Below are 22572 nucleotides of genomic sequence, written 5' to 3'. Positions count from 1 at the left end.
CCACCAATCAAAGAAGTTCCACATCAGCACGTCTAGATGCAATGAACTTGACTCATACATGACGGCACAAACTTCGAGGCACCTACCCTTATTATCTATTGGTCATGCTAAATGATGTAATTATTTCATTGGCCAGAATTGAGTTTGTTGTAACAAACCCTAATTAGGGTTTTCATTGTAAAATCTCGGCCATTGATCTCAAATTGATCTAAGCCATTGAATTGTATTGAGAGCACTAAAAAGGCTCAAATCTCTCATTTGTAAAGGTTAATAGTTAGTGAATAGAGTAGTGAATAGTGAATAGAGCTAAGATGATAGCTAGATTAGAATAGAAGTTAGATTAGGAGAAGGCAAAGATTGTGCCAAACCTTGTTGTAAAGAGCAATTGATTTCATTGAAGTTATGGTGAATTTGATTGGTTACTTCAACAACTTGCATGATCTTTACTTCTCAATTTACTTTCATGTTGATTAGATTGGATGGAGGAAATTGTTGAATGCATTTATGTGGAATCCGTTTAGTCCATACCACTAGCCTCTTGTTGATTGTAAGTGTGTCTTGTGTGGTCAACTGGAATGATATGAGCTTAACTTCAAATTGTTATGCGTCCATTATTTATGCATTAACTTGAATGGTGATCAATGTTTGATGGTAATGATTTAAACATCTTTGAAATGTCCTTAGAAGATTGCACTGAGCTTGTGTCAAATTGTTCAAGTTGATGGTGAGACCTCACCCAGTAGGATTCCATCTAATCATTCATCCATCTTCTTACATTCTAGGTCTTAGAATAGACTCTCAACCCTTTCCTTTGCCCTTTTTTTTAATTCAAGCTAGTTTAGGATAAAAAAAGCATCACAAGATTGCAACATCAGATGATCAAGTTCCAACGATTCAAGCATCCAACAATTTATCACATCAACCAACTGTGCTTGTCCACACGTCATGACCCGACATACCAGAACCTTGGAGTTATCTCAAGTGATCCCTAAGCTAATCTTCAGCATTTGAGAGACTTTGTTCAAGAGAGGATAAGATACTTTTGGGTATTTTATTCTGTGTTCGCATGTGCATAGAAAACACATCAACAGGACCCATGGGATGTGGTCCAGGACAGTTGAAAGTCTACTAGTGCTATCTGCAGTTGCACTTGTACAGCACTACTTCCTTCAAGAAAGCAAGTGACACCTTCACCATGCACATTGCCAGATCGTTGCAAGGAGGTGTTCACACAAAGTTGTCACAAGACGCAAGGAAGTTGGTAAAGAAATATGGGGCCTGGTACATTCAGTTTCCAAGATTTACTTATATCGGGGTCCAAGGATTCTTTGCCCATCCCTATAGACTCCCAAGATATCCAACAGATAAAATGGTGTTGTTGAAGGTAACGAGACAGTTGACTACCTATGACAAGATTCAAAAGAAGAAAAAGAAGATTGGGATCGAATTTCCAATTGTCGTAGGAGATTATGATGAATTGTGCCCATCATTGGCAGCAGCAGAGAAGTCAGCAGATGAACTTCTATTCTACCACCTCACACCTCACGCAAGATTGGATTTCGATCCATATGATAAGATAAGAATAGTGGCTAGCGTAAGGCACAAGCACAGTATGCAGCTAGAGGATTATTGGCAAACGCCAAGGATGATTTTGAGATCAGGAAAAAAAATGTTTCCAGATTGCCTCTTAAGTTGATAAGAATATGTGAAATTATCCAAGTGTCTGATCAAATAGAAGAAGATGGGAACACAGATCACCCAGATTATGAAAAAGAAAAGGATAAGCCAATCCAAGTTCCTAACAGGTTAGGACCAAAAATTGATGATCTAGATATCTCAAGCCAGCCAGTTATGAAATTCACAAGGCACAAGGTCGAACGTCATATCAATAAGTAGAAGGCAAAGAACACCCGCCTGACTTACAATTTGATGGGAGACATCGAATCCCAAGATGAGGCCACTGAAGGATCATCGGGAGCCCAAGCCAAAGAAGAAGCAATCCCTCAGGAGAGGACAAAACATAGAAAGGAGAAAAATGTCCCCGGGAATTCACAGACATGGAAAAGGAAGGAGGTTCCAAGGGAGGAACCATAACAAAAGAGGCAAAGGTTGGAAGAAGCACAATCACCTAACAGCTCCTCAAGCGTACATGAAGTTGATATCTTCACAAGAGAAGTTGCAGGAAGTCAGCTCGAAGATGAAGTCCAGGACTTTCCGCAGGCATAGGGTATACTCAATGCCAATGCTTTTCGAAGGCATGTTCAACAAAGAAATGAAGAACAAGAACTTCCTCCGAATACAAAATAGCAAGTTCGGGATTGTTTCCAAGAAACAACAATGGGAGACTTAGACCCTTTGAGGAAGTAACATAGGAATAGGAATAGCTTGAGATTCATGATTAGCAGACAGCCGCTCCAGATTGGCTGAAAGAGAGAATTAGGAAGGAGCCAGAGGAAGAAATGGATCCTACACTTGAGATTGAGGAATTTCTGAACCAGATAAACAAGCCAATAGAGAAAAAGGTGGTAAAGAAATTCTCTAAGGTTACAAGAGATGAATCAGGATCCGAGACTTTGCATGTGGTTGTGCCCAAGGTTGACAATGACAGAAACGAGATCACTCCAAATGAATTTGATGTTACAGCAATTGACTTGGGGCATGCTGCCAAGGCATGAGTGATAGAAGAATTTGATGGATCTTCCCTAGCACTAAAGGAGCAGATGAAGAAAGTGGAAGAGAAAAATAGGAAGTTGAAGAGTGAGAACAAAGCCTTATGTGAGTATGTATGACACCTGATTTGTCCATTCAAAGAAGAAGATCAAACTTTTGTTCCTCCCTCCTCTTCCGAAGGAATCAGTGGATGGACTTGAAGAGATAAGGAAAATTGCTCAATATTCTACGGAATGGGTAGAAAATGTCTTCACTACAACTTGCAAATTCATTCAAGATTTGGCTCAGTTCTACTGGAGGATCCTAGCTATCCTGGGCAGATTAGAAAGTGTGGACAATTCATGGGAGGATATACACATCTATCAAGACTTGACTATTCCATGTCTTGAGGCACTAACGGAGATTCCTAGGTAGGCGTTGATAGATGAAGAAGTCATCAAACAAAATGAAGCATATGACTTCCCTCAGTGGTTCTATGCAGTAAGTACTGGGAAGGACTTCTTCGAAAGATCTAATATGGAGTCAGCTCTATTGATGACAGCGGTCAAGAAAATTCAGCAAGAAATCCTCAACACTGTCGAGGCATTGTTCGTAAAAAGATTAACTAGCGAGGAGCTGATAGTGGACAACCTAAAGGACAAACTGCATGAATTCTTCTTCGTGGAATCCTTCTCGAAGGAACATCTAGAGAATGTTTCATTGTTCTCAAGTGTAATGCGCAAGACTCAGGAGATTGTGCCAAGATGGGAGAAGTTTTTCTCCTAGTGTGAAAAGGATACTGCCATGTTGGAATACAAGTTGTAGACTGTGCCAAGTGTCTCTGTAGGAGATCTTGAGGCCATCATGACTAGATTCATCACATTTTCCGTCAGAGAGAGATAATGGTCATCCTATTTTGGACGAGAATCTATTAAATGCCTAATGAAGTGATGGGTCATTTAATGCATAGTGGGCTCTTTGATGGATTAGTGGGTTATTTAATGTAAGGTGGAGTGATGTATTATTAAATGCAAATGGGTGTGATTCCTTATTTATGACCATGCCCACTACTTGGTGCCACATATGGTCATTTTGGATCAAACCCTAATTAGGGTTTTGCATGGGCAAATCTTAGCCATTGATATCATTGTAATCTAGGTCATCCATTTTCATTTTGGGGCCTATAAAAGGGGTTCACCCCCTCATTTGTAAAAGATAGAGAATTTGTATGAGATTGTTGCTATAAGCTATCAAGATAATAAGAGCAATACATTGGATTTTGGTGTTTAGTTGTGTTATTTTGAAGTTTGCATGGTTTCTCTTCCTCGAGTAGTTAGATTTGTTTCCAAGCAATTAGATGAATGAGATAGATAGCTTTGTTTCGTGGTGAGATCATTCGCTCATACCTTTTGCAGTTAGATGATTTCTATTTGCAGTGCAAGGTTGGACTGAGCCTCTTAAATGTGTATGTTTAACTTGGATTATCAAATGAGCATTGCTCTTTGATAGTGTTCATTGATGATATGAAAATCTTTTGCACAACCTTTGAAGATTGCACCTCCCTATGTGTAGTTGTCTAACGTTGGCGAAACAAAGTGTGGTCGATTTCACCTGAACCTTTGTTGTCCTTTGAGTTCTTTATATTTAGATTAGAACCTCTCTAAAACCTTTCCTATTTACTTTTTGCATTTTATTGAGAAAACATTTCCAAAAGAGCTATCTATTGCTAAATCATTAGTAATAACTCCTTGAAGTTTCAATTTGTTCAAGTCTTAGTCACTGCACGTAAGTCCCCCTTGGATTACTAGCAAAATATCAAGCCAAGCGAGCTCATATCCAATATAAAGTCGCAAGTTCACAATAGGAACCTTGGAGTCGCCTCTATGATCTTCGCAATCTTAGCATACGAGGGGTCTTTGCTCAAGAGAGGATAGAGTGTCCTTTGGCACTTTATTCTGTGTTCGTGTGGTCACAAAACACCCGTCAACAAGTCCCACAGTATGTTAGCAGTAACTATCTGCAGGAGGTATGACATGATGTGGAGAATGACACTAGTCACTTGCAGAGCCAGATCATTACTTAACCAACATCTGGGAAAATGCAACCACAAATCAATTTCTTGACTGATTTCAGAATTACTGGGCTTTGGATCTACAACCAGCAACAATAAAGAAGGGATAAGGAATGGCTGTTGGAGTAGCTTGTTTACAGTAAAGAAAAATTAAAAAATTTGGTTTATAATCCTACATTAATAGTAATAAGTATTCTCATTATAGATAAGCCCCAATCAGAGCAATAAGAAGTTGCTTGTTGTCAAAGCAGCACAAACAAATTCTTACATATTATCTCCATAAGACGCATCATTTGAATTTATATCCACAATTCGAGATTTATTTTCAGGCAGACCATCAATGTTCTGAAGTAACATGAAATCAAAATTCCCTTCTTTAAACAATTTGAAGTCCAGGAAACTTACAAGCAAGTAGTAATGCAACTTTTTAAACTTATAATATATCCAGCGGAGTGGAATCATGACAAATAAGAGGCCACAGTACAAGTAGGGAATATCCTGGGGTCCTGCATGGTGAAAGTCTCCCTTATTACAGTAATCAAAAGGCAGATACAGAAATTTATAATACAGTAAGTTGATGACATAATTTGAATCTGTCCTCAGAATGATACTCACTTGACCCAAGTAAAAAGCAAAATGTCCCAAAACCAAGGACCCCACAAAAGTGAGTAACCTGAATCCACAAAAAACTAGTCAGTTTCTGAACATTTATGGCCACAATAGAATTCCTATTCTTCTACTTCTGAAGATATTGCCAAAGAATAGATCTCTGTTCATCAGAGCAAAAATTATTATACAATTAACATTTTCTTATTATGCAATTAACATTTTCTTCTTCATAATATTTATGATTTTATCACTCAAGACGATGTCAAATATTACCCGTACTTCCCAAAAATCCATCTGGGTCTTCTTGTGTGGATTTATACTTTCAAGTTTCAAGTAGAATGACACAAGTAGTCCATAACATGATTTTTTAATTATTCTGTAAAAGATGAAAATCTAAATGTGCAGAGACTATATAGTGTTTGATGTGATTTTTTCTGTCCAAGCTAAAACTAACAACGTTCAAGAAGAAATAAATACAGGAGAACAAGAAATGTTTTAAACAATGAATTGCAAAAAATCTCTACAAAAACTGAACCTTATTAATAAAGCACTCATGTTCTTCAGCTTGCTTGGCAATCTTCTTAGCCTGTTTTGACAATATTGATTTCGTGTTGAGTACCACCTGCAAAATGTAAAATAATCCTACTGTAAGTGCTTAATTTGCTAGATAATTTAGAAATATCTTAGCTCTAGCAGATACACTGCTAAATTTGATGAATCTATTCAAAAAAAATCATAAATCTATTGACATCAATGATATATATGACAATGTTTAAACCCTGGTATCAAAAACCCTGCTAAATTTTAACAAACTATTGCAACAAAAGTTAATAAGACAAGTACGATAATTATTAGAGCCTCTAAGTCACATTCCTTGAGGTCGTATCATAATACTGAAATATTCACTATATAATTTAGCAAAATCCTAACTATAATAGCCATGACATTCAAATCCTATAATTCCTTGGTAGAAGATCATATTATTGGGCGAGTTGGTCTCTAGTATTGGGTGATATCATTTGCTATAGGAGGTGTGAGTCCAAGGCATTGGTAAGGAGTCATTTGGCTTGATATTTTGGTTGCTATCATCTGAGAGTAAATGGTCGTGAGATAGGGTGCCCTATGGAAGATTAATCCTATTTATTGGACTTCAGTGATTTGGGCGATTGCTATTTCCTTTGCTAACGTGAGAAGGAGAAGACACTTATACTGGCGTGGGTCTTTGGAATAGCTTGGTGATTGCAATCTGCAGATAAGGGCGTGACATCACCTTGGCAGCGTGGGTTTGATTGCTGGATTTATATATCCATGGTTCCAACTTCACTGAGAGACTTCTTGATTCCTAGCTGCATCCAGAAAAAGAGACAAATCAAGCCTTTGGAGGAAAGTTCCAGACTGCAATAACATTCCATCTTGGCTGACCGAGATAGAAGAGTCATTTGCAGGTGTTTAGGAAAGCTTCTGTGGGTCGCTGGAAACCAGAATAGCACCATCATAGTTGCTGGTTGGTTGATATTAATTTACCTTGGCAAGTCCGATGCATATTTCAGCCTCAATCTTGTAGTTTGCAAACAGCAATTTGTTAAGATCATGCAAAGCAATTATAAGGTCAGAAATACATGAAATACTGTCACATAATATGCTCATTTCTGTTTTGACAAATGATTGTTAATTGATATATTCATGTCCAGTTTGCATATAAAATTGTTTATATATTTCTAAGCGTTGTTAAAAGAATTCAAACATTGCAAACCTGAAAATAAGCAAACAAAACACATTCACTTATCAGACTCACATTCCTGCAACCATTTGACAAAATGTCTATGGAAAAGAATACAAAACTTTAGTGAAAAATCTAGCAGGGATTTTCCATTGTATTAGGGCAAATGATCTTGCCAGCCTAGTTTGGTTTCGAAACAAACTTGATATCTGAAACTATTTAATGAATCCGGAAGATACAAATTACATCACTTACAGAAGGAGAGAAAGAGGTGTGTTTAGTTCAAACTCAAAAGAGGAAGGAAGAATGGGGGACATGCATGAATAGCAAGATCCCATTATCATGGCCATATTAAATGATCTAGCAAGGGGACAATAGCAGTTGGTTTAGTCAATAACCAAGATGATGGAGACCATGAATACAAATAACAGAAATAATCAGAGTGATCATGAGAACAATGGCAACAACAAACATAATGGCAACCAAGGAGAAGGTAGCAACACTAATATTCCAATAAACAATTCCAGGACAGCTAGTAGAACTACTCCTAGGCCTCTAATGCCTGAATTTTTGGAGGCACCACCTAGAGAACAAGCAGAACAACATGTTGGTCCTGAAGGTTGAAAAGAGTCTTTAAGGGAGTATTAATCTTTAGGTGATGAGTTTCCTGCATCTATGTCCTTTGCAGTTTTTTGTCAAATAGACCTAGAGGAAAGAGAAGACAAGAGCACAACAATGATTTGCAGTGCAAGGTGGGTAAAATGATGGTTCAAATAAATGTACTGCACATTCATGGGTGCAGAAGTTAGACACCTATTTCCAACTTAACCTCATGAAAAGTTGGAAGCAATTAAGTACGCTACACTTCATTTAGATGGAGAAGCACATGAGTTATGGTACCATGGGTTAGTGACCTTAGGGCATGACAATATCACTTCATGTGCTAATTTTACTTAGAGGTTGATTGACCAATTTGATAGGAAGGATCTGGAACTACACTTCAAAGAATTGGCACAGCTGAAACATATAGGATTAGTTGACTCATATATTTCAGAGTTCCAAAAGCTATCAATTATGGTCACAAATGTTCCTAAGCACAGATTAAGTGTTCTATTCATGGAGGGATTGTCAGAACCACTTTGTGGTTGGATCAAAGCATTTGATTCTAATGCCTTGCAGGATGCAATCAAGAGGGCTAGAAACATGGAGAATTTCCTAGAAACAGATATTAGCCTAAACCATTTTACTTTTTAGTCTAAGATAAGAAACCTTTCAAAGGGAGTGGCCTAAGAAGAATGGTATGGATGATCAGGTTTGAAATGAACTATGCAGAAAAAAATTATGTTTCAGCTGCAAATAGCCTTGGGAACTAGGTCATAGATGTTTGGGAAAAAGGAAGGTACACTATATCGAAGTGGTTTCAAATGGTGAGGAAGAGAAGGTAGAAGGAGCCAATGACAATGAACAGAGTGATTTAGATGGGAAGCATGTGTAAGGGGACGAGCATTCACCTGAGGGGGTGAAATGGGAAGCATGTGGAAGAAGATGAGCATTCACCCGAGGGGGTGAAGGGTGGAACCATCGCTACACTTCTAGCACTCCTAGATATAACTCATTCAGAGTTCATGGAGTTTTACAAGGTCAGCGTGTTACTATATTGGTAGGATAGTGGGGCAACGCACAACTTTATAGATTATGCATTGATGGTTAAGAGGGGATTGCAGGAAGAAAACTTTGAGGACTTCAATGTGGTAGTGGCATATGGCCTTTCGATCATTTGTACCAAATGAGTCCCACAGCTAAATATTGCCTAGGCAAGTACACTATCATAAATGATTTCGATGAAGTTGATTTGGAAGATATTAATGTCGTTCTAGGCATTCGATAGCTTCACTCATTGGGAAAGTATCCATAGAACTTTTAGAGTATGGAGTTGAAGTTTAGAGTGGATGGTATGAAGGTAGTCATGTCCAAAGGTGCAACCAAGATTGTGACAACGAAGAGGATGGAGAGCATAATTAGACATGGAGATGTTGCATGGGCAGCTCCATGTTTGATTTCATCTAAGGCCCCTACTGATAGCAGTGGACAACATCTTATAGATATTCAATTAGTGTAGGATAAGCGCAATTTGGTTTTCAATGAGATTCCTCTTAGGAGACCTCCTAACAATGGTTTCAAACATGTGATAGACCTATGGTAGGGCTCTAAGCCCATTATTACCACTCCTTATCGACATCCAAAAAGGTTCAAAGAGGTAGAGAAAAGAGATTAAGGAGTTACTAGACATGGGACATATTCGGGCTAGCTCAAGTCCCTTTGCTTCTTTAGTTGTTCTAGTGAAGAAGAAGGATGGTACTAATTTGATGTGCCTTGAATACCGTGCACTGTATAAAAGACAATGAAAAATAAGTATCATATTCCCAAGATTGATGAGCTACATGGCATAGTGTATTTTTCAAAGATTGATCTTCAATCAAGATACCACCAGATCAAAGTGAGGGAGCAAGATATCCACAAGACAGCATTCAAGTGTCATTATGGGCACTATGAGTTTCTAGTCATGCCCTTTGAATTGACCAATGCTCCCACAACCTTCCAATCTTGCATGACCACACCTTCAACAAGCTACTTCAGAAATTCCTTTTCGTGTTCTTTCATGATATTCTCATTAATAGAAAGACAAGGGAAAATCAAATTAGGCATCTTGATGAGGTGTTGGCCACCATATAGGTGTTGGCATTGTGTTGTCATTGATGTCAACTGGTATGGGATGACTACCGGTAGAAGAGATGTTTGTGCATCAGTGTCATACAAGAGTACAAGATGAGATATCTTTGATATCACCTTGTGTTGCAAAACACTGGTAAGGTAAAGAAGAGAATGTCATTCAGAGGAATGACCACTGAAGTCACCGGTACACAAGTTAGTATTTGACTTGTGTGGAAGATGTGGACAGGTTACCAGTACAGTCTAACACCGGTAAGGAAAGGATGTCAACTGGTAAGCGATATGTTGACAATGAGCAAGATGCTTGGATGTTGTTCGTGATGAAGAGGCAGAATGTTACCTAAATCACATCAACACGGGAGGTGAAGGATGAACAGGTCACCGGTATGTTGTGTGGATGCAAAACAACAGGATTCCCACCGGATAGAGATGCAGTCACCATGTGAAGAGATGACTGACAATGAATGTGCCCACACCGGATCACATCTGCCTATTTGAAGATATGTTGCACAAACAAGGAAGCCACATGAGTGCACTGTAGGATGCAGATGACAAGATGAACCACTGGTGAGTGGAACTTATCTCCTATTATGCATAGTATGCATCATAGTTCTGTGAGATAAGGAAGAAGAGGTAAAGGCGAATGTTTGAAGACTGACACCGGATCTACCGGCAAATCAAAGGGATGCCTCAAGTGCATGAAATCAGGGATATGCACTGGACCGAAATAGAAGGCATGTTATGCCACCAGAGCAGAAAAGGAAGAGTAAAGAATTGATGAGTTTGTCAACTTGACAAACCGGCTGAGATGATATTCGGCCTGATGATGAAGAAGGCAAAGTGGAGCAACTGAAAACAAAGAATGAAACCGGCAATCAAATGCTTTAGATGGAAATCACTGAAGGTTGATGACATGGTGTCATCAGGATCACTACCAGTAAGCATGAGAACTGGTAAGGAAGCAAAGAGGCTAAGAGATGTGCTTCTACCTTATGAGAATGAGCATGCTATGGATAGACATGTATGGCGACCGGTTAAGGTGTTCCACCAGTAGTTCAGCAAAGAGAACACATGAAGGTTAACCAGTAAAGTGTGAGATACCGGCAGGGTTAGTGAATTGGCAGAAAAGAAGAACCGGTTGAGTGTTTGGTCGGTGATCCTTTCTAAACCGACACAAAGGTCCAAGCTGGCAGTTGGTCGACAAAGGTGCCACGTGGAGTCAAGGTGGCAGACGTGCATGCAATGGTAGATGAAGTGTGCATCAACGAGGTTGGTGAGAGTTGGTCGATATTAATGATAGACACCGTAAATCATGGGATGTGTTGCAGTGGCTTGCAGCTCGAGATCCAGGACAGATTGATTATACAGATTGGGTCGGCAAAGGAAACAGCTAAGCCATTTATGGCGTTTGACCAAGGGATGAGCCGACAGATTGAATGTAGAATGCCTAACATAGAAAGCGTGTTCTGGAAGGCACGAAAATGGCGGTGATGTGCAGATATCTGCCTGGGGATCAGATCGGATAAGAACTGATTGGATTTGGTTTGCCTCGAGGTTGATGAGGAAACCCTAACCACCTGTGATTTGAATTGGCTTTTTGCGGGAAGACTGGGCTATAAATAAGCAAGCCAAAGATATTGTCAAGTGTTGCTGGCTGGGAGAGGATATAGCTGCTGCAAAGTGATTGAGTGCTAGAGGAGAGAATGTTGCTGCTGAAAAAAAAAGAGAAAATCAATCAAGTGCTCATCGAGAGTCAGAGTGTGAGAGAGAATCAGGTTGAAGAGTTCAATCGGTAAGAGTGAGGCAACCGGTAGTCGGCCATTGAGTCTGGCAGAGGAGGAAATCGGTGGTGACTAAACCGGCATAGAAGAGCCATAGCAGATTGCAGAGAAGGGAAGCTGAGAACCGGCAGGAATTAGATGATAGATATCTAACTGAGTTATCAAGACCGATGGTGGAGAGCAGCAAAGCAGTTGAGAGAAGAGGCGATCAGCAGAGAGAACCAGTAGAGTGTAAACTAGTAAAGCAGCAGCAGAGAGAGGTGAACCGGTGTGGCAGAGAAGGTGTCTCATCGGCAGAGTGAAGTATATGAAATGGTTGCAAGATTCACTTGTAACAGTATGACCACTTTTGTATTTGAAGCTATCATTGTGATCACTGGGTTGTAGCTCAGTGCAGGAATTGTAGCTCCTTTGGGTTGGTACCCATAAACTAGCAGGGGTTGTAGCTCCTTTGGGTTATAGCCCATAAATCAGTTAGGGGTTGGTGCTCCTTGGGTTGGTGCCCTAAACTTTGTAACAGATTTCATTGTGAGGCTAGATTGGAGCAGTAGACTCCAGCAACATTGCTCACCCAGGTTTTTCCCATCTTGGGTTTTCCTTGTACATACTGGTGTTATGTGATGTCCCTTTGTGTGTGTTTGCATTTGTGGTGGTCTCTCCTCTAACCGGTAAGTCTGCATTGAGTTAGATATGATGACCGGCATACTCACATAGGATAGTTAAAGGGAAAAGTTTGAGAACCACTGATTCACCCCCCTCTCAGTGGTGCATTGTGTCCAACAATTGGTATCAGAGCCAGGTTCCCTGTTTGTCAAGCTTTCTCTCGCTTGGGTAGATCTTGTCTAGGACACAATGGTTAAGTGTGAGTCAATCCCTACTCCTGTGTTTAATGGATCAAACTATGCCATTTGGAGTTGCAAAATGGAAGTCTACCTGTCCTCCCTAGGTTATGATGTCTGGATGGCAGTTGTTAATGGTCTCCCTAGGAATGTCAGTCCTCCCACCAGTTCTGAAGAAGAAAGAAGATGCAAGTGCAATGATGAAGCCATGAAGGCTATTTTCAATGGACTAACTGGTGATGTTCCCTCACAGGTGGATAAATGCAAATCGGCAAAGAGTCTATGGGATAGACTAAAGAGGCTTTATGGAAATGAACCCTGCACCACTGGATCAGTTTGTGAGAGTGAGAAGAACAATGCAGCAGACACATGTACAGATGACAGAGGCAAATTAAATTGTTGCAGTAGCAATGGTGAGGAGGAGACTCATCACTTCATGGCCCATGAGACAGATATTGAGTATCACACATCAAAAGGGGATAATGCAGATAGATCCTACCGGTATGATGTGCTTAGCAGTGATAATGAAGAAGATGAAGAAGGAGACAAGGTAGATAGATCTAGCCGGCAAGATCTATTTGGAAGTAATGATGAAGAAGAAGATAATGCAGAAGTTGATCTTGAAGTAGAACTTGTAGGTGCACTTGAGGAGCTTAGCAAAGTTAGAAATGAATACAAGTTATTCAAGACTGTTGCAATTGTTGAGCAAAACCGGTTGATCAAATGTCTTGAAGATTCTGAGAAATGTATCTTAGAATTGAAGATTCAACAAGAAGACACCATGAAGTGCAGGTGCAAAGATCTAGATGCTAAACTAGAAGCAAAGGATAAAGGGCATCAGCAGATAGTAGGTGAAATGGAGTCTCTCAAAAAAGACCTTGAGAAATGTCAAAAAGAGCTCAATGTGAGGATCCGATATGATAGTGGCACAGATGCCTTGGATAAGATGCTAAGTCAACAGAAACACTACAAGGATGTCGGAGGATTGGGATGTGGTACTGGTGAATGTTCAGCAAGCAAGGATATCCCCAAAAGAATATTGAATTTGTCTCCTTAAATGGAAAAGCAAGGGACAAACCTTCACTCTCAGATATGCTCCAAAGAAAAGGATAGATCTGACCAAAACCGGTGAGGACATGAGGCTGAGGATGAAGAATGATGTTGCATGGAGGAACAATGCAGATCTGAAAGGAAAAAGGAAAATAGGAGAAGATAGCTTCACCAAAAGCAAGAACATGAGAAGGCAGCCTAGAAGGCCTTCCACCAATAGAAGACAAGGAGTTGTTGCTTCCCACACATCAAATCAAGTGTGGAGGAAGAAGGGATCTGTTAGAAGACCTACAGAGAATGGACAACCCTGGTTCCATTACCGGAGAAGCAAAAATGGAGATGCCAAACTGGTAAGATCACCTCATGTTTGGCAAAATAAATTTGTAAGTAATAAATCTCCTCTCCCCGGTTATTGCTTTTTATGTAATGACTATGGCCATAGGGCAGAAGAATGTAAAATGAGGTCAAGGAATAGACATTGTGTTCTTCCTAGGAATAATAAATCAGGTGGCTATAGGTTTCATGCATATAAACAGAATGTTTCACAGAGTAGAAACATGCATGTTCCCTTTCCCAGTTATGCTAACAAGAATCCATGTGCTGCTCCTAAAAATGTGAATATTGTGTGTTATAACTGCAATGGATTAGGTCATAGAAGTTATGAATGCAGGAAGAAGAACATGCATTCCTATGGCAACCGGTGGATCAATCATGCTCAGTGTGAGAGCAGTTACAGGGGATATGAGCAGCATAGACCTGCATGGAACAAGATGAGTGGTGTTCCTACTCAAGCAAGGTATCCAAGGAGACCGGTAGATGGCTACAATGACATGATAAGAATAGGAAGAGCAAACCAGTATGTTAGAAGGTTCCCCAATCATGAGATTGGCATGGACGTTGTGTGCTACTACAGCACTACTTCCGGTCATGGTGCAAAATCCGTAAGTGTAAAGATCAATCAGTAGGAGAAGAAGAAACCTACTCCCCGAACTGAAAAGGGGAAGAAAAGTGAGACCAAGCAGACATGGAGGAAGAAGCAAGAAAGTAGGACCATGGACCGGCACTGTGCATTCAATGCACAGGTGATATCTCCTGTGGCTTAAAGGAGATACAGGTCTAAGGGGGAGCTAAATGCTAATCAGATCATTCACCCCCTTAGTGTTTGTGGACAAGAAGAAGAACAAGTTGTTGCCGGTAAGAGGAAGAAAATGAAACGGTAGTGTGTGTGTAGTTACCACCTTGACTACACATGGAAGATGGTTTACTGCTATAGGTGAAATGAATGGTAGCAGAGGTAATTGGAACCGGGAGATAAAGGTAAAGAGGAAAATGTCCTAGTAGAGATAAGAGACCGGTATGCACAGCACGTTACCGGCACGAATGTTGATCAATATTGCAGGTTATGTAAGTCAATGAGTTGAGGGATCATTGCAGTAACTCTGGTAGTCTGGATAGATGAGGTTATGTCTCAAGTGATATTGGAAAGGACCTGAATGACATGTGTTGGTCCGGTAGCTGACCTTAGGTGCATACATATTTATGGGAAAACCGGTTGAATATGTGACCTGCAGTTGGCATTGTGGTCATGATGGTAGATGTCACAAGTATAGATGTGAGTCCCAGTTTAGGACCTGACTGAATTGATGAAGAGCAGAGGTCTGTGTTTCAGGGGGAGATGCACCCGGTAAAAAGGGGGAGAAAGATTTATGTCAGTGCCCGATAGATGCAAGGAGGAATGATATCCTGACAGTGCCCTTTGCCATTGTTGTCAAAGGGGGAGAAAGATACTGTAGTATACCGGATACTACATGTGTTGACATCAATGCCAAAGGGGGAGATTGTTGGCATTGTGTTGTCATTGATGTCAACCGATATGGGATGACTACTGGTAGAAGAGATGTTTATGCAACGCTGTCATGCAGGAGTACAAGATGAGATATCTTTGATATCACCTTGTGTTGCAGAACATCGATAAGGTAAAGAAGCGAATGTCATTCAAAGGAATGACCACTCGAGTCACCGGTACACAAGTTAGTATTTGACTTGTGTGGAAGATGTGGATAGGTTACCGGTACAGTCTAACATCGGTAAGGAAACGATGTCAACTGGTAAGCGATGTGTTGACAATGAGCAGGATGCTTGGATGTTGTTTGTGATGAAGAGGCAAAATGTTACCTAAATCACATCAACACCGGAGGTGAAGGATGAACAGGTCACCGGTATGCTGTGTGGATGCAAAACAACAGGACTCCCATCGGATAGAGATGCAGTCACCATGTGAAGAGATGACTGACAATGAATGTGCCCACACCGGATCACATGTGCCTGTTTGAAGATATGTTGCACAAACAAGGAAGCCACATGAGTGCACTGTAGGATGCAGATGACAAGATGAACCACCGGTGAGTGGAACTTATCTCCTATTATGCATAGTATGCATCATAGTTTTGTGAGATAAGGAAGAAGAGGTATGTAATATCCCAGTTATTTTTTTTTGTTTTTTGGCCAATAATAATCATCCACAAACAGATAACCCGTTAAGGTTAGAAAGCATAAACTGAAAACTTGCTAGAAAATGCAACCCTTCCACTTTCTGATCACCAAGTGCCCAATGTGGAAAGGTGAGAGCATACGGTGAATAGGGGATCGTTAGATCTCAATTCTGTTGAAAAATGAAGTGGATTACAATACTGGGCGGCAAGCCAGCCCCTTCCGCTTATCCAGCAAGAATGCAAGAAACTTGGCGGTGAACCAGCCAAGAGAAACATACAAAGGCACAAATCACTCGACCGCAATATTTCAGCAGGAGGACTGAAATTACAAAACAATCTCAACTCAACCTCTTATGCAGCGGGAGGACCATTACAATCAAACATCACTCGACCACCTATGCAGTGGGAGGACTGAATTACAATTTACTTGAAAATAGGCGGCAAGCCAGCCTCTTCCACTTTTCAGCGGGGTGAGAATTACAAGCCAGAATTGGTTAGTAGTACTACTACTTAACCTTACAATAATCAAGATAATGTGAGAAGAGAGTAATGCTGAACATCCAAATAAGAAACATGAAATTTCTGCTAACATCAAAAATCTGCAGGCTGGAATTGCAAAACCAAAAGCCTATGGATTCACTAAAACGATCATAACTCTCTCATTACTCACCCAATTCACCCAAAATCTGTTCTAAACAATTGCTATACCAGCTACAATGAAAACAAACCCAAAGAAAGCCATTGAAACACCCATATTTATTTTTCACGCTTCCCAATGCATTCACTAAACCCAACGCCTAACCTGGGAAGTTCGATTTTCAATATAAAAATCCACACTCAAAATAAGATGCTAAAAACTTACAAGATGCATCGCCAGTGGTAGGAAGGATGGATTAGCCAATACCCAGAATGATGGAATCGCCTGGCCAAGAGGTATGAGCAAAACACACTTTCAGCAATCCCGCGACCAACAACCAAAAAACACTCCACAATCTGCAACTCTCTCACCAACAACACTAGGAATACATGGACACAGCTAGGTACTATCTTGCAAGTACGAAACTGAGACTTAGCTAGGAAGCCACACTTCGAAGCTCAGATTTTCAATTGCCAATTCGGTAGCATAACAATGCAAATTCATTTGATAACCAAAATGGGAGCCCAAGGCCCTTATTTATAACTTCTAACTCCCCAAAACCAAATGCAAATGCTTACAAATTCGCCCAAATTCAGCTTCTTCATTTGCATTTGCTTTACCACGTGGACCCAAGGATGGCGCCCAAACCATAAGTCAAGGAATTACGCCAAAAGCACAAGACCACGATTTTTGACTTAGCAACATTTGAGGTGAATAAAATAATATCTCCATTATAAATTTGGTGTCCCTTTCTAGACATAAAATTCGCCTAGCACTTGGGAGATATTATGCACCATTTCCAAAGCCAATAAATCAGTAGTAAAAATAATCAAATTAATTAAAATATTAAACCTTAGGATAAGGAAATAATATTTAATTATATCACTTATGACTCCAATACTGATTATTGTCAAAACCAGGATGAAGCTGAGCCAGGAAGACCACTGAACTGCTGCAGGATCACGACCCTGTCCACTGCCAAAAATAGAAATATGCCATACTGCCACTTACTAAAAATAGTAAGTCATGAACTACTGCTTCGAAAAACATGATCTTCGCGCCCAGAGACAGAGCATGGAGAGCTCAGTAGGACAGTATCACCAAAATGGCCAACCCCTGACTTACTAAAAATAGTAAGTTCTCACCTCATCAATGCTTGACCCTCATTCTTCATTCCACCTAGCCTACGGGTTTCAGGAATAGGCTAATGGACCACTAGAAAGACATCAACGAGAAGGGGACATTACAAGGTAAAGGCAGATGTTTGAAGACTGACACCAGATCTACCGGCAAATCAAAGGGATGCCTCAAATGCATGAAATCGGGGATATGCATTGGACCGACATAGAAGGCATGTTATGCCACCGGAACAGAAAAGGAAGAGTAAAGAATTGATGAGTTTGTCAACTTGACAAACCGGCTGAGATGATATTCAGTCTGATGACGAAGAAGGCAAAGTGGAGCAACTGAAAACAAAGAATGAAACCGGCAATCAAATGCTTTAGATGGAAATCACTGAAGGTTGATGACATGGTGTCATCAGGATCACTACACGTAAGCATGAGAACCGGTAAGGAAGCAAAGAGGCTAAGAGATGTGCTTCTACCTTATGTGCTATGGATAGACATGTCTGGAGACCGGTTAAGGTGTTCCACCGACAATTCAGCAAAGAGCAGACATGAAGGTTAACCGGTAAAGTGTGAGATACCGGCAAGGTTAGTGAATCGACAGAAAAGAAGAACCGGTTGAGTGTTTGGTCGATGATCCTGTCTGAACCGACACAAAGGTCCAAGCTGGCAGTTGGTCGACAAAGGTGCCACGTGGAGTCAAGGTGGCGGACTTGCATGCAGCGGTAGATGGAGTGTGCACCGACGAGGTTGGTGCAGAGTTGGTCGATATTAATGATAGACCTCGTAAATCATGGGATGTGTTGTAGAGGCGTTGCAGTGGTTTGCAGCTCGAGATCCAGGACAGATTGATTGTGCAGGTCGGGTCGGCGAAGGAAACAGCTAAGCCATTTATGGCGTTTGACCAAGGGATGAATCGACAGATTGAATGCAGAATGCCTAACATAGAAAGCGTGTTCTGGAAGGCACGAAAATGGCGGTGATGTGCAGATAGCTGTCTAGGGATCAGATCGGATAAGATCTGATTGGATTTGGTTTACCTCGAGGTTGATGAGGAAACCCTAACCACTTGTGATTTGAATTGGCTTTTTGCAGGAAGACTGGGCTATAAATAAGCAAGCCAAAGATATTGTCAAGTGCTGCTGGCTGGGAGAGGATATAGCTGTTGCGAAGTGATTGAGTGCTAGAGGAGAGAGTGTTGCAACTGAAAAAAAAGAGAAAATCAGTCAAGTGCTCATTGAGAGTCAGAGTGTGAGAGAGAATCAGGTTGAAGAGTTCAACCAGTAAGAGCGAGGCAACCAGTAGTCAGCTATTGAGTCTGACAAAGGAGGAAACCGGTGGTGACTAAACCGATATAGAAGAGCCATAGCAAATTGCAGAGAAGGGAAGCTGAGGACCGACATGAATCAGATGATAGATATTTGACTAAGTTATCAAAACCGGTGGTGGAGAGCAGCAAAGCAGTTGAGAGAAGAGGTGACCAGTAGAGAGAACCAGTAGAGTGTAAACCAGTAAAGCAATAGCAAAGAGAGATGAACCGGTGTAGCAGAGAAGGTTTCTCACCGGCAGAGTGAAGTATATGAAATGGTTGCAAGATTCACTTGTAACAGTATGACCACTTTTGTATTTGAAGCTATCATTGTGATCACTGGGTTGTAGCTCGGTGTAGGGGTTGTAGCTCGGTGCAGGGGTTGTAGCTCCTTTGGGTTGGTGCCCATAAACTAGCAGGGGTTGTAGCTCCTTTGGGTTGTAGCCCATAAATCGGTTAGGGGTTGGTGCTCCTTGGGTTGGTGACCTAAATCAGGGGTTGTAGCTCCTTGGGTTGGTGCCCTAAACTTTGTAACAGATTTCATTGTGAGGCTGGATTGGAGCAGTAAACTCGAGCAGCATTGCTCACCGAGGTTTTTCCCATCTTGGGTTTTCCTCGTACATACTGGTGTTATGTGATGTCCCTTTGTGTGCGTTTGCATTTGTGGTGGTCTCTCCCCTAACCGGTAAGTCTGCATTGAGTTAGATATGATGACCGACATACTCACATAGGATAGTTACAGGGAAAAGTTTGAGAACCACTGATTCACCCCCACTCTTAGTGGTGCATTGTGTCCAACAATAGGTGTAGAACACAGGTTTACTACTGAGAGGGAGGGGGAGTGAATCAGTGGTAAAGAAAAGTTGATCTTCTTTTCTAACTTATTGCAAGCTTTTAAACTAAATCTTCAAATGAAAGCATTATACTAAAATTGGAAAAGATGCATCACACAATAGAAGCAATACACAAGAATATACGTGGAAACCCAAGATGGGAAAACCGCAGTGAGAAATGCTGCTAGGATCTACCGTCGTAATCCAGCCTCAATTAAAATGATTTACAATGTTTTTAGGGCACCAACCCAAGGAATCACCAAATCCCTTCTGCTTAAGATCACCAACTCTTACAATCACAATCTTGTCAATCTAAGCACCAACTCAAAATCCTTATGGCAACAACCAAAAGGATATTACAAGTAAGAATAACTAAATCAAATCTGCAACACTATGCTTTACATAATCTGAAGATATAGAAATAAAACTTTTCAAAACCAGATAATGTGAACCTTCAGAAATATTACAAACTGAACAAAATAAATAACTTGAACTGATCCAAATCCAATCTACAAATGAACCCTCATAACCTTTGTATTCCTTGGAAACCTTCAGCAAATCTGTTTATACAAACTTGAAAAACTTTATCAAATACATTGTGCTATTCAAGCTTCGAATTAATCAAATACAATGTATGTTATGTACGCTCAATATTATGTAACCTGTCTTTTTTACTACATACTTACAACACGTGATGATCTGCTATTATCAAATACACACTTACAATGTTATTCCTCTGCAAATGATGTCAATGTTGTTTCTACAACACCAAGTTTATGAAGCAGTTTTGAAACTGTGCTTCTTTAATTCATCAACGCTTCATGCAGCAAATTTACAGTATTTCTTCAATGGAACAACACCGACTTCTATCTTTCTCTGTGATGGCTTTCACAATTTTTTGTTCTGTAACATTAGACTTATTATATTTGTCTATGTCTGAACTTTTGCATTCTCACCAATATACTGTCATTAATTGTATCCTCACAATTCACATATTCTCTCACCCTTTTAGCAACAATACACATTATCTTTTTATCAATGCTTTGTCCTTTTTTTAAATAACAATGTCGGTTGAAAAGTTTGTTGAAAGTAGTTGTCAACTGCCAAACTACCTTATGCAGTTATCACTGAATTCTTCTTAACAAGCATAAAAACAAACTTTTATTGTCTAGTGTTCAAAACAAACAAATGAATCGAACACCTTATGCAGTTTGTAAAGAAATGATGATTAGATTGAAGAACAGTTATAACCAACATGAACCAAGTTCTTAACTTCCCCACGAACTGACTTCTTACAAAAATATTATAAACACTTTCAACCAAGGACTTCGCAGCAATATCATTAGCACATGTTTCTGGTTCCAAGGCAAGACGATCCTTTGTTCAACTACTCCAGACATGGCATAAACAACATGAAATAAGAAACAAAATGATGGTAACAATTATATTCTTATATTCTTGTCAACATTATACTGTCCAATTAATACGTATCATAATATTCATCATAATGTTCTGTGTATGCGCATCCTACAGATGGAAGGACAAGGCAAACCCTCTGCAAATACGATGCTGCCAATGAAATCAATGACAAATTGCTAACAATAGGCACAATCCCTATTTGCCAAAGCTTCTAAGTGCTAGTTTGGACTGACAAAGATTCTTTAATTTTGGATTGGCCCCACCTAAAAACACTAACAGAGTTGAGGCAATTCTATGGCCTATGCAACTTTTATAGGAGGTTTGTGAAAGGGTTCTCGTAGCTTCATCCAACTCTTACAAATCTTACAAAGAAATGAGCTTTCAAATGGTCAAATGAGGATCAATGCACTTTTGATAGACTTAAGGAGGTGATAAGTACTTGTCTTGTTTTAGCATTATCTGACTTCTCTCAGCCTTTTGTTTTGGAGTGTGATGCTTCAAGTAAGGAGATTGAGGTAGTGCAATTGTAGAATAGGTATCTCATTACCTATGAGAGCAAGAAACTCCAGGATACTAAGAGATTATATTCCATCTATGATAAGGAGATGCTTGCCATCATGCATGCATTGGCAAAGTTTAAACAGTACTTGGTAAATGGAAAATTGTTTTCTAAACAAATCATAATAGTTTGAAATACTTCTTGGAGCAAAACGATTTAAACGAGAGACAACAAAAGTGGGTAAGTAAAATCTAGGTATATGATTTTGATATGAGTATGTGAAGGGGAAGAAGAACATTGTTGCAAATGCACTTTCAAAAAACCCACTATTTGCTCCTTGGCCTAGATTTCAACTGATTGGGAGGCTCATATTTTAGTCAAGTATTCTAAGAATACTTTTGCATGTGAATTGATGGATGGTAACGTTCAATTTGACAAATATAGGGTGGTGAATGATATCATCTACTACAAGGATAGGATCTACTCGATGCCTAAGTCAAAGTTTGGACAATATTTTCAGAACCATTCATAATGCACCACTTGTAGGACATCCAAGGTACTTCAAAACCTGTAGGCAGGTTAAAGAGAGATTCTCTAGGAAGGGTTTTGTTGATGTGTGTTTTAGGCACATAACATTCAGAATAAAATACCAAAGCACTTTACCCTCTCTTGAACAAAATCACCTCAGATGCTAAGGGTAAGATCAACTAAAATGATTCCAAGGTTTCTACATGTTAGGTCTTGACGAGTGGGTAACTCAATGGTCGATGTGAATCGTTGTTTTCACTTGGGGACTTACACAAATGT

At 40.0% G+C, this 22572-nt stretch overlaps 1 protein-coding gene across 1 annotated transcript in view; it reads right to left on the bottom strand.

Annotated features, from left to right (window-relative positions):
* LOC131034462 (glycerophosphocholine acyltransferase 1) overlaps nucleotides 1-22572 on the bottom strand; it is a 98817-nt gene that overhangs the window by 46054 nt on the left and 30191 nt on the right. The window contains exons 2-4 of the mRNA XM_057965956.2: nucleotides 5865-5951; nucleotides 5336-5393; nucleotides 5126-5226 (exon numbers count right to left, since the gene is read on the bottom strand). Of these exons, the coding sequence (XP_057821939.1) occupies nucleotides 5126-5226; nucleotides 5336-5393; nucleotides 5865-5951 (246 nt within the window). The remainder of the gene's footprint in view (nucleotides 1-5125; nucleotides 5227-5335; nucleotides 5394-5864; nucleotides 5952-22572) is intronic.

Source organism: Cryptomeria japonica, chromosome 9, assembly GCF_030272615.1.
Source record: "Cryptomeria japonica chromosome 9, Sugi_1.0, whole genome shotgun sequence".
In the NCBI taxonomy this organism is placed as follows: Eukaryota; Viridiplantae; Streptophyta; class Pinopsida; order Cupressales; family Cupressaceae; genus Cryptomeria; species Cryptomeria japonica.
Note: the sequence above shows the minus strand (reverse complement) of the source record. Positions and strands in the feature narration are given on the sequence as shown.